Source organism: Sprattus sprattus (genome assembly GCF_963457725.1).
Source record: "Sprattus sprattus genome assembly, chromosome: 17".
Classification (NCBI taxonomy): Eukaryota; Metazoa; Chordata; class Actinopteri; order Clupeiformes; family Clupeidae; genus Sprattus; species Sprattus sprattus.
The window spans coordinates 4,698,453-4,710,786 of NC_137915.1; the positions used below are offsets into that span (position 1 = coordinate 4,698,453).

General features: G+C 39.6%; 1 protein-coding gene across 1 annotated transcript; it reads left to right on the forward strand.

Moving 5' to 3' along the window:
• Positions 1 to 4,369: 4,369 nt before the first annotated feature.
• LOC308378451 (tripartite motif-containing protein 16-like) lies at positions 4,370 to 7,240 on the forward strand (the record flags this gene model as incomplete). The annotated part of the gene is made up of 6 exons (XM_080855382.1): positions 4,370 to 4,960; positions 5,268 to 5,363; positions 5,442 to 5,675; positions 6,189 to 6,345; positions 6,454 to 6,513; positions 6,711 to 7,240. 6 exons carry the CDS (start codon positions 4,370 to 4,372, stop codon positions 7,238 to 7,240), a joined length of 1,668 nt encoding a protein of 555 aa, XP_080711508.1.
• Between the last annotated feature and the right edge of the window lie 5,094 nt (positions 7,241 to 12,334).

The window sequence follows — 12,334 nt, forward strand, 5'->3', positions numbered from 1 at the left end:
CAACATACCAGCATAATCTAAACATTCATGTCTAATTTGAATGGATAGAAGGGTCTGACACAAAGTTTCTTTATTCATTCAGCCCTTCTAGCCTAGCTTTTGTGTTTCATTTGAGTTTCTAAATTGTACTGAACAATGAACAGTGATTGTGCATCAACACCACTTGCTTTAATGTCGTGAAGACAGGACCATTTGTGTCGTTATCTACACAAGGTTTATTACCACAGAAACTTGTGTTAACATAATGTGGTAGATGCACAAGCTTACTTTTCATCTGCAGGACTAGTACTAAAACAAGTTTACCTTATGGATATTTGTGGGAGGGCTGTCCTTTCTATTTGGCCAAGTTACCGGTATATTGCTTTAAAACAATATTTCAGTTAGGAATAAATAAATCAATACATAATAAACCATATTATCACCTGTTTTCTTCCACAGACACTTTCTCTGTTTCCCTTCAGCACTGTAGTGATGCTCTCATGGCACATATGTTCACAGATTCACCTCTCTCCCCTATCATTTTCTCTCTTTAGTGATAAATGTTGTTATTCATTACTGTTTGTATTATTTGCAATAAACTAAAATCTTTCAAAAATATAACAGTTGTTGTCGATCTATGCAGTCAAAAATGTCAGACTGTAACATATCAAAAACATGGATGGATTTGAAACCTAATTGTAACATGTCAAAAGAGTGTCTAGGACTTTTACGTTTTCGTAAAAAGCACACCTGTGGAAGCAGGAAAGTACATGTGTTGGACACCTGGAAGACTTTCCTAGCAGGTGGAGAAGCCATTGCATGTTTCAAACAAAAGAAACTGAAGGATTTCTGTTAGGAGTCTTTGGCCAGTTTGTGGACTATATCCTCTCTTACGTTCCTGTTTGGGAATCATTGGAATAAACAGTACTTTGATTTTTAGATCCTTTTTTGCAAGAGAAGAGGAGTTTATTTTTGGGTGAGACCATTTATTAGGTTTCCTCCGGTAGGAGGTAACCTATTGTTATCGAAGGTATTATTAGGTTTCCTCCGGTAGGAGGTAACCTATTGTTATTGTAGGCTTTCTTATTATGTTAGTACCATGGGAGTCAATGGCAGCCCCTAGAACTATATGGTAACTTTTTGTGAAATTTGGCACACTCATTAAGGACAGTCCCTTCTTCATTCACACCAAGTTTCATGGCTCTCATTACACCACTCTAGCGCCACCAACAGGTCAAAGTTGGACTTTTGTAACACACGCAACTTTTGAACCATATGACCGATTTTCAAAAATGAGGTACCATTGGATTCCCTGGATCAAGACGAATTAAACGCACCCCATGGCGTCAATTTCCAGTTATATAGATTTTCCGGTATTTCCGGTTTTATCAAAAACCTTTGAAAGCCTACTCCTCCTACAATTTTTGGCAAATCTTCTTCAAAATCACCAGAGATGATCTTCAGACCTAGCCTCACAAAAGTTACGATTTAGAATTTTGATCCTCACAACCGTTTGTCCGGTACACCACTCAAATTCAGCAGAAAAGTCGCCAAACAGGAAGTGAAGTCATATCTTGGCAAATCTTTGACAAATCAACACCAAACTTGATATGTCACTGGAAGACACTACAACATGTTCCCATGTGCAAAGGAAACTTCATATCTTGAAAAATGATTAATATAAAGCAAATTGGATACATTTTTAAATCTAAAATAATGTTTTACACATCCACAGGTCAAAAAGTGATACTCTGATTTAATCACAAGTTCATGTGAAGACACTTCAGAATGTTTAGTACACAAATCTGAAGAAAAGTTGACTGTAAGATGAAAAGTAGATTTTTGGTGAATATTTGAAACATGCATGCTTGGCTAATTTCTAGGGTGATTTTCAGTAGAAGGTCTCTCTCTCTGCTACTTTGCTCCTCCGCGCGGTCTCACACACTCAGTCTCTGTCTTCACACACGCGCAGGCTTGATTTTACGCACACACATTCTCACAGCCACACAGCTTGGTGCCACACATACATTCTCACAGACACACAGGGTAAGCGCACACACACAACCTCCACTCAGTCTAAACTTCAAGGCAAAAGCATTGTAAATGTTGGATATGAAATTTAATATCCCATTGGCAAATCTGCAGCATGGATTTTTCTATACAGTGACAAATTGTCACAAAATTTTTCCTTGGTTCGCAATGTTTGGAGGAGGAAACCGCCATCGCTGCTTGCAGCTATATTTATTCTTGTACCATGGGAGTCAATGGCAGCCCCTATTGACTCCCATGGTATGGTAACTTTTTGTGAAATTTGGCACACTCATTAAGGACAGTCCCTTCTTCATTCACACCAAGTTTCATGGCTCTCAATACACCACTCTAGCGCCACCAACAGGTCAAAGTTGGACTTTTGTAACACACGCAACTTTTGAACCGTATGACCGATTTTCAAAAACGAGGTACCATTGGATTCCCTGGATCAAGACGAATTAAGCCCACCCCATGGCGTCAATTTCCGGTTATATAGATTTTACGCTATTTCCGGTTTTATCAAAAACCTTTGAAAGCCTACTCCTCCTACAATTTTTGGCAAATCTTCTTCAAAATCACCAGAGATGATCGTCAGACCTAGCCTCACAAAAGTTACGATTTAGAATTTTGATCCTCACAACCGTTTGTCCGGTACAGCCACTCAAATTCAGCAGAAAAGTCGCCAAACAGGAAGTGAAGTCATATCTTGGCAAATCTTTGACAAATCAACACCAAACTTGATATGTCACTGGAAGACACTACAACATGTTCCCATGTGCAAAGGCAACTTCATATCTTGAAAAATGATTGATATAAAGCAAATTGGATACATTGTTAACGCTAAAATAATGCTTTACACATCAACAGGTCAAAAAGTGATACTCTGATTCAATCACAAGTTCATGTGAAGACACTTGAGAATGTTTAGTATGTTTGTCTCTCTGCTCCTCTACGCGTGTCTCACACACTCAGTCTCTCTTGACACACGCGCAGCATTGGTTTTACGCACACACATTCTCACAGACACACAGCTTGGTGTCACCCACTTACATTCTCACAGACACACAGGGTAAGCGCACACACACAACCTCCACTCAGTCTAAACTTCAAGGCAAAAGCATTGTAAATGTTGGATTTGAAATTTAATATCCCATTGGCAAATCTGCAGCATGGATTTTTCTATACAGTGACAAATTGTCACAAAATTAAATTTTTCTCTGGTTGGTAATGAGAGACATGAAACCTGTTGTGAATAAAGAAGGGACTGTCCTTAATGAGTGTGCCAAATTTCACAGCCTTCTATCACAGTATTGCATTTGAAATGTAAGCAGCAATACGGAGTTCTGTTCCAAAACTAGTAGGCTAACTACCTCAAAGGCATGCAAAAACCTTGCAAACACCACCAACAGCCCAGTTGACACTGATAGAAGCTTGCCAACACACTAACTGGCGTCTTTTGGCTGTATAGCTGCGAATTTCATGCGGGTGAAAGTTTTTCTTCCATTTTTGCTGGGGGTTCCAGCCCGGTACACAGAACTACATAAGGCATATCTTGGGTGGCTAGTGGGGAAGACAGAGGTGTTTATCTGTCCTTCACATAACCATATGCTATCAAAGTGAATTTGAGGATGGTAGCAAAACCAGTTGCCTATAAAACCATACCTTAAAAAGTGTCAAATTGTTGCATAGTGTTACTTTAATACCCCACTGGTAAGAGTGCAACCTGAATTTTTCTATACAGTGACAGATTGTCACAAAAATACATTTTTCCCTGGTTCGCAATGTTTGGAGGAGGAAACCGCCATTGCTGCTTGCAGCTATAATTTTGTTTGTTGCAGTATTGTTTAAACGCCTAATTTTTCTTTTTGGACCTTCCTTTATATATATTTTTTTCAGAATTATTGCAATGTGTATTTCTTGATGATTGTCCTTCAATTTTATGAGAAGTGAAAAAATCGTCTTACGTTGTTTATTTTTGAAAATTTGCACCACTAAAGTGTTTTGAAAAAATTATTATTAATTTGAGTTTCAAGAAAGTAGCCGATTTGGTATAATCTGAACCTACAGCCTCCCTTTCATTGTGATATTTTTCCTATGCGTCCTGTTTCCCATAATCCTTCTCTTGGGTTAACATGAGGTAGTGTTGTTCTCTTGTGCTCTCTGCACTGCGGCCCCTCCCACTTCCTCCCTCTCTCACAGACTTAGGAAGCCACTCCCACCCCTCAGTGCTCAGCCCTTTCCAGAGAAACGAAACTCAGTTCTGCCTCTAATTTGACTTTCAGGAAGAGATTACAACAGTAAACGACAGGAACAGAGAGAGAGAGGAAAATACACAGAGACATACAGAGAGTAACCCAAAATGGCAGAGGCCAGTGTTGTATGGAGTCAAGACCAGTTTAGCTGTCCAATCTGTCTTGATCTACTGAAGGATCCTGTGACTATTAACTGTGGACACAGTTTCTGTATGGATTGTATCAAGAGCTGTTGGGATCAGGAAGATCTGAAGGGAGTCCACAGCTGTCCACAGTGCAGACAGACCTTCACACCAAGGCCAGTTCTGGGCAGAAACACCATGCTGGCTGAAGTGGTGGAGAAGCTGAGGATTGTGGGACTCCAGGCTGCTCCAGCTGCTCACTGTTATGCTGGACCTGGAGATGTGGAGTGTGACGTCTGCATTGGGAGAAAACGAAAGGCAGTCAAGTCCTGTCTAGTGTGTCTGGCCTCTTATTGTGAAACTCACTTCAGATTTCATAATGATCTCAACCCAAGGAAGAAACACAAAGCGATTGAAGCTGCTGGTAAACTAGAAGATCTGATCTGCTCTCATCATGATAAACTACTAGAGGTCTTCTGTCGCACGGATGAGAGATGCATATGTGTGCTGTGTGCTATGGATGAACATAAAGGACATGATACAGTCTCAGTCGCAGCAGAGAGAACTGAGAAACAGGTGAGACTTGCTTAGCCGCTACTGACAAAACGACTGACAAAGGACTTCCAGCTAAAATGTGTTATTGTGCACTGATAAACATGTGTATATGAATAACAGCTCAGACTTATTTCTTGACTTCAATCCCACATTTGATACATCAACATGTTTATGGTTCCTGGTTATGGTTAAATGAAAATAGTCCATGTTGTTGACTATGAGTTTGAACTTTTTTAATCATGAAAGTGACTATCAGTACTAATACATGATATGTTTTATTCTTTCAATACGTTAAATACACAACTCTAATAGCTTCACCTGTTCACAGAAATCCTTGGGTGATACTCGGAGAAAATCCAAACAGATAATCCAGGAAAAAGAGACAGAACTTCAGGACCTGAGACAGGCTGTGAAAACTCTTCAGGTGAGTTGTATCAACCAGAGGAAATAACAAATCTGCTGTAGCAATTCATGTCTCGTGTCTTGTCTTGTGTCCAAACAGAGTTCTGCACAGGCAGCAGTGGAGGACAGTGAGAGGATCTTTACTGAAATGATCCGCTCCATTGAGAGAAGATGCTCTGAGGTGAGAGAACTGATCAGAGATCAGGAGAGGGCTGAAGTGAGTCGAGCAGAAGAACTCATGGAGAAACTGGAGCAGGAGATTCCTGAGCTGAAGAAGAGAGATGCTGAGCTGGAGCAGCTTTCACACACTGACAACCACATTTGTTTCCTTCAGGTACTGTCACTACTCAGATATGATGCATTATCACAGAAGAGATTAATTTCTTTTTGCAGTTCTGTAAAAAGGCATTGTTGAGACCGCTCTACCTCAAAACATCAGTTTCCTATTCATGTGCTCTTTGGTAATGAGGTAAAAATAATACAGAAGATAATGTAACCAAGGCAACGCTTCTTCATTTACACTATGGCCCATGCAGAAACATTGTGATTGTAATATTGAAAATGATAAAGCATTCATAAACTCTTACATCAGTGCCCTTTTGCATTGCATTCTGATCTGACTAGGACTAGACTGGAGCTGAACTTGTCAGAGTGGACGGGTCTTTAAAAGTCTCCTGCACCTCAATGTAATAAAACATGACCAGTCTCTAATTTTCACACTTATTCCAGTGTTTATATTTATGATGCAGGGCAAGAAGCCTTGGTCTGGGCCTATATGCTCCAGTAGGGCCTGGGGGAAGTTTTATTTTAGTTAATTTGCATTTGGCTCATTTTCTGTCTTATGTAGAGTTTCCAGTCTCTCTGTTCCTCCTCTGCTCCTGACATTTCACCCAGACACACGGTCCACACAGATCTTGTTGATCAAGTAAAAGAAAGACTTTCTCAGTTCAGGGAGAAACTAGAGGATGCACTCCAGCAGGGACTAAAGGACATTTCTAAAACTGGTATGAGATGCATTAGTACCATGACTTTGAAAATCTCACTTCTGAATACAATGTTGATGTGACCAAGAACGTTGTGGTTGTTGAAAGGTGACCTTTTTGTCTTTACAGCAGAGCTTTTTATCTTTCTATCACTGACTGAGCCCACGACCAGAGAGGATTTCCTAGCATGTAAGTATATGATACATATATGTACTGCATGTACAAGTACATAAACACATACAAAATACACACACACATATACAAGAGGAGAACATAGTGCCCTGCTCTATCTTGTAATACACATTATAATGTATTAATAATGATGATTTAAACCATTATTCCCTTAATCACCACTGCTCAATGAGTCATGTTTTATCCTCCCTCAGATGCCTGCCAGCTAACCCTGGATCCCAACACTGCTCATAATGACCTCACACTGTCTGAGGGAAACAGAGTTGTAGAATGGTGCCCTTATGTGAATCATTCATATCCTGACCATCCAGACAGATTTGATTCAGTGGCCCAGGTGCTGTGTAGAGAAGCTGTATCTAAACACTGCTACTGGGAGGTTGAGAGGTCAGGATCATATGTTCGCATTGCTGTATCATACAAAGGGCTCCCAAGGAAAGGAGGGGCTTATGTTTGTGGACTAGGAAACAATAACAAGTCTTGGAGTTTGTACTGCACTTCTTCTGGCTACACATTCAGTCATGATACTAAAGAAATGTCACTCCCTCAAAAGCTCCCCTCCATCTCTAGAATAGGAATGTATGTTGATCACAAGGCAGGAACTCTGTCTTTCTACAGTGTCTCTGATACAATGACTCTTCTGCTCAAAATACACACCACATTCACTGAGCCACTGCATCCTGGCTTTTACCTCAGTTCTGACAGCAAAATCAGGTTGTGTCAGTGACAACATACCAGCATAATCTAAACATGCATGTCTACTTTGAATGGAGACACAAAGTGTCTCTGACACAAAGTTTCTTTCTTCATTCAGCTCTTCTAGCCTAGCTTTTGTGATTAATTTGAGTTTCTAAATTGTACTGACTACAGGACAATTTAAGCCGCAGAAGATTTATTACGACAGAAACTTTCTTCATGTGGTAACATAATGTGGTAGATGCACACGCTTACCTTTCATCTGCAGGACTAGAACTAAAACTATTTTACCTTATGAATATTTGTGTGAAGGTTGTCCTTTCTATTTGGCTAAGTTACCGTCACATTTCCAAATAACAATTTTTAAGTTAGGAATAAACAAATCAATGAATTAACTGCCATACAATCCATTATCACCATACACCATATGATCTCCTTTTTTGTTCCACAGACACGATCTCTGTCTCCCTCCAACACTTTAGTGACACTCTCATGGCACACATGTTCACACATTCACTTCTCTCCCCTAGCATTTTCTCTCTTTTGTGATTAATGTAGTTATTCATTACTGTATGTATTATTTGCAATAAACTAAAATCTTTCAAAAATATAACTCTTGTTGTCTGTCTATGCAGTCAAAAACATCAGACTGTAACATATCAAAATCATGGACGGATTTGAAACCTAACTTTAACATGTGATCAGAGTACCTGTCCTTTTTTAGAGATTTCATTTTTCTAAATTTTTATTTTCTAAAAGAAGAACTGGGTGTTGATCAAAAACTGAATGCAGTAGCCCAGCCTTTGATCACAAATGTCGTGGTTACTTATTTTGACTTAAAGCGAGGAGGAGCCAGAGACTCTTATTCCTTTGGGGTTTCGTTTAGTGTTCAGTTCAATTCTCAGTTGTAGTTCCACGTTGGTGGAACGACCTGCCTAGCACTACCAGAGCAGGAACGTCCCTCCCTACCTTTAAGAAACTCTTGAAGACCCAACTCTTCAAAGAGCACCTCTCTTCCTAAACTGGCACCTTGGCTCAACCTGCACTTAAGCAGCAACAGGCCCGCACTTCTTTTTTTATTCTTTCTATGTCGTTTTATAAGCAATATTTATTGTTACACCAGGTTTTTTAATGCTCTTAGCTTGATTGTTCTCCCTTGTACGTCGCTTTGGACAAAAGCGTCTGCTAAATGACTAAATGTAAATGTAAATGTAAATGTAGTGTACTGACCCAGTCAGATGTGTGTACATTTATCCATGACTTCCGTGGCGTTTCTCTTCATGTTAAGTTTGTTCGGTAGTCAGACGAAAACACGGTGGAAGCCCCCCTACCCCCAGTACAAGCTTAAAAGCCAGGGGATTATTGACACACGAAAAGCCATTTTGACAAACTGTGTTCATGTTTTGCTGAAAAAAACGAAGGCCTCATTCTAAAGGAAGTTGAGCTGGTAGAGATGGAGAGGAGACACTTATCAGTGCACCGGTAACCCTCCTGGAGTGGAGAAGACACCGCAGACAGACGTAAACATTTCACCAAACCACACCACAATCACTTTCACCAGTGGCTTAATAAAATCACCAGAGGCCTTCCTTTTTTGGAATCTAAGAATGCGCATCAAGCATCAAAATGTGACGAAAGTCTCTGCAGAACACCAAATACACAAAACTGTGACTGTTGATAGAGAGAACCAGATTGGACTGACAGAATGGGTGGAATCTACCTGAGAACTGTACACAGTGTCAGACTGTCAGTCAAGCCAAGTGGTATTTGAATGTACATATGTTTTGTATACTTGGTAATAAAAGATGATGAATCAGTCCTTGTTCTGTTGATATATTGTCATATATCAATGGTAAAATCATGATGGTTGAACAGCCTGATAAGCTGTGACATTACTGCAAAGACACATGATTCTAGTCGGCTACTCATTATAACAATAAAGGACTGAAAGGTCTGAAGTGGATTCAAGATTACTTCAACACTTCACATAACAACATCACATAACATAATCATTGACAGTTACTAGTTATTTGCCGTAGCATAATGTACAGGGTTTTGTGCTTTCAGGTGCCTCTGAAGGTTTTTTGTGTTCTCCAAACCTATTTTTGAAGCCACACGATTATCTCCCGTTATTGCAGTGTATTGTGTTTTATTTTCTGTCAAGTTATAATAAAAGAGTGTCCAGATATCTATTCTTTTTTTTTCCAGTACCAGAAAATTAAGAGACCACTTTTTATCAGTTATCACAATTATCAGTTTCTCTGGTTTTACTATTTATTGGTATGTGTTAAAGTAAAATTAACATTTTAGTTTTATTCTATGAACTACTGAAAACATTTCAACCAAATTTCAAATACAGATATTGTCATTTAGTTGCAAAAAAATTACAATTGGTCAAATTAGCAAAAAAGATGCAGTGTTTTCAGATCTCGAATAATGCAAAGAAAACAAGTTCATATTCATTTTTGAACAACACAATACTAATGCTTTAACTAAGGAAGAGTTTAGAAATCAATATTTGGTGGAATAATCTTGATTTACAATCACAGCTTTCATGTGTCTTGGCATGCTCTCCACCAGTCTTTCACATTGCCGTTGGGTTACTTTATGCTACTCCTGGCGCACAAATTCAAGCAGCTCTGCTTTGTTTGATGGCTTGTGACCATCTTCCTCTTGATCACATTCCAGAGGTTTTTAATGGGATTCAGGTCTGGGAACTGGGCTGGCCATGACAGGGTCCTGATCTGGTGGTCCTTTATCCACACCTTCAGTGGTCTGGCTGTGTGGCATGTAGCATTGTTCTGCTGTAAAAACACTACTCAGAGTTGGGGAAGGCAAAGGAAAGCAAGTTTTTCTTCCAGGACAACGTTTGTTATTTGACGCATTGTAATTTCTCTACAAATAAATACTTTAAATGACAATATTTTTATTGGAAATTTGGTAGAAATGTTGTCAGTAGTTTATGGAATAAAACACAATTTCAATTTTACTCAAACACATACCAATAAATGGTCAAACCAGAAAAACTTAATTTTCTCCTCAGGTGTATATACAGTATACTGTATATATATACAGCCGCGGAAAAAATTAAGAGACCACTTCAAAATTATCAGTTTCTCTGGTTTTACTATTTATTGGTATGTGTTAAAGTAAAATGTACATTTTTGTTTTATTCTATAACCTACTGGCAACATTCCTACCAAATTTCAAATAAAAATATTGTCGTTTAGATCATTTATTTGCAGAAAAATGACAATTGGTCAAAATAGCAAAAAAGATGCAGTGTCTTCAGATCTCGAATAATGCAAAGAAAACAAGCTCATATTAATTTTTAAACTACACAATACTAATGCTTTAACTTAGGAAGAGTTCAGAAATCAATATTTGGTGGAATAACCTTGATTTAAAATCACAACTTTCATGTGTCTTGGCATGCTCTCCACCAGTCTTTCACATTGCCGTCGGGTGACTTTATACTACTCCTGGCGCAAGAATTCAAGCACCTCGGCTTCTTTTCATGGCTTGTGACCATCCATCTTCCTCTTGATCACATTTCAGAGTTTTTTTAATGGGATTCAGGTCTCGAAATTGGGCTGGCAATGACGGGGTCCTGATCTGGTGGTACTCCATCCACACCTTTACTGGCCTGGCTGTGTGGCATGGAGCATTGCCCTGCTGGAAAAAACACTTCTCAGAGTTGGGGAACATTGTCAGAGCAAAAGGAAGCAAGTTTTTCTTCCGGGACAACGTTGTACTTTGCCTGGCTGAGGTTTGTAAAAGACCATAAGGATTGAACCAAAGCTGACTGGAGGTCCCTAAGTTCGTCTTCTCTGATGAGTCCAATTTCACAGTAGGTGCAAGACTCTGTGGCTTGTAGGCCTCTCCAGGTCTCAGTCTAACCATCAGACGACCATGTGATGGGCAAAGCTGAAAATTGGACTCATCAGAGAAGACGAACTTAGGGACCTCCAGTCAGCTTTGGTTCAATCCTTATGGTCTTTTACAAACCTCAGCCAGGCAAAGTACAACGTTGTCCCGGAAGAAAAACTTGCTTCCTTTTGCTCTGACAATGTTCCCCAACTCTGAGAAGTGTTTTTTTCCAGCAGGGCAATGCTCCATGCCACACAGCCAGGCCAGTAAAGGTGTGGATGGAGTACCACCAGATCAGGACCCTGTCATTGCCAGCCCAATTTCGAGACCTGAATCCCATTAAAAAAACTCTGAAATGTGATCAAGAGGAAGATGGATGGTCACAAGCCATGAAAAGAAGCCGAGCTGCTTGAATTCTTGCGCCAGGAGTAGCATAAAGTCACCCGACGGCAATGTGAAAGACTGGTGGAGAGCATGCCAAGACACATGAAAGTTGTGATTTTAAATCAAGGTTATTCCACCAAATATTGATTTCTGAACTCTTCCTAAGTTAAAGCATTAGTATTGTGTAGTTTAAAAATTAATATGAGCTTGTTTTCTTTGCATTATTCGAGATCTGAAGACACTGCATCTTTTTTGCTATTTTGACCAATTTTCATTTTTCTGCAAATAAATGATCTAAATGACAATATTTTTATTTGAAATTTGGTAGGAATGTTGCCAGTAGGTTATAGAATAAAACAAAAATGTACATTTTACTTTAACACATACCAATAAATAGTAAAACCAGAGAAACTGATAATTTTGAAGTGGTCTCTTAATTTTTTCCGCGGCTGTATATATATATATATATATTTGTTTTGCTAGGCGCAGTTTGTGGCGCCTCCCTCTAGGTGGCGCTCTAGGTAACTGCCTTTATAACCTACAGGAAGGACTGGCCCTGCCTGGAGGGGAATAGTTTGGCCTAGGACAGTTTAGCCCCCTGGGGTACACTCTGGCCTTGAGGGGTGTAGTATGGCCTAGGCTATTTTACACCCCCGGGTATAGTTTGGCCTAGGACAGTTTATCCCTGGCCCGGGCCAAAGTATGCCGGGTTTAATCTGGACGGAGGTTCATTTGGCCTGTTACACCGGGATTATCCCTGAGTATTTTCAGTGTTGCAAGCCATTTTAAAGGCCTCAGTACCTACATTTTTGATGTGGACAATTCTGACTGGCTGTAAGCCAAAACCAATCGGAATTATCTTATTGTAATA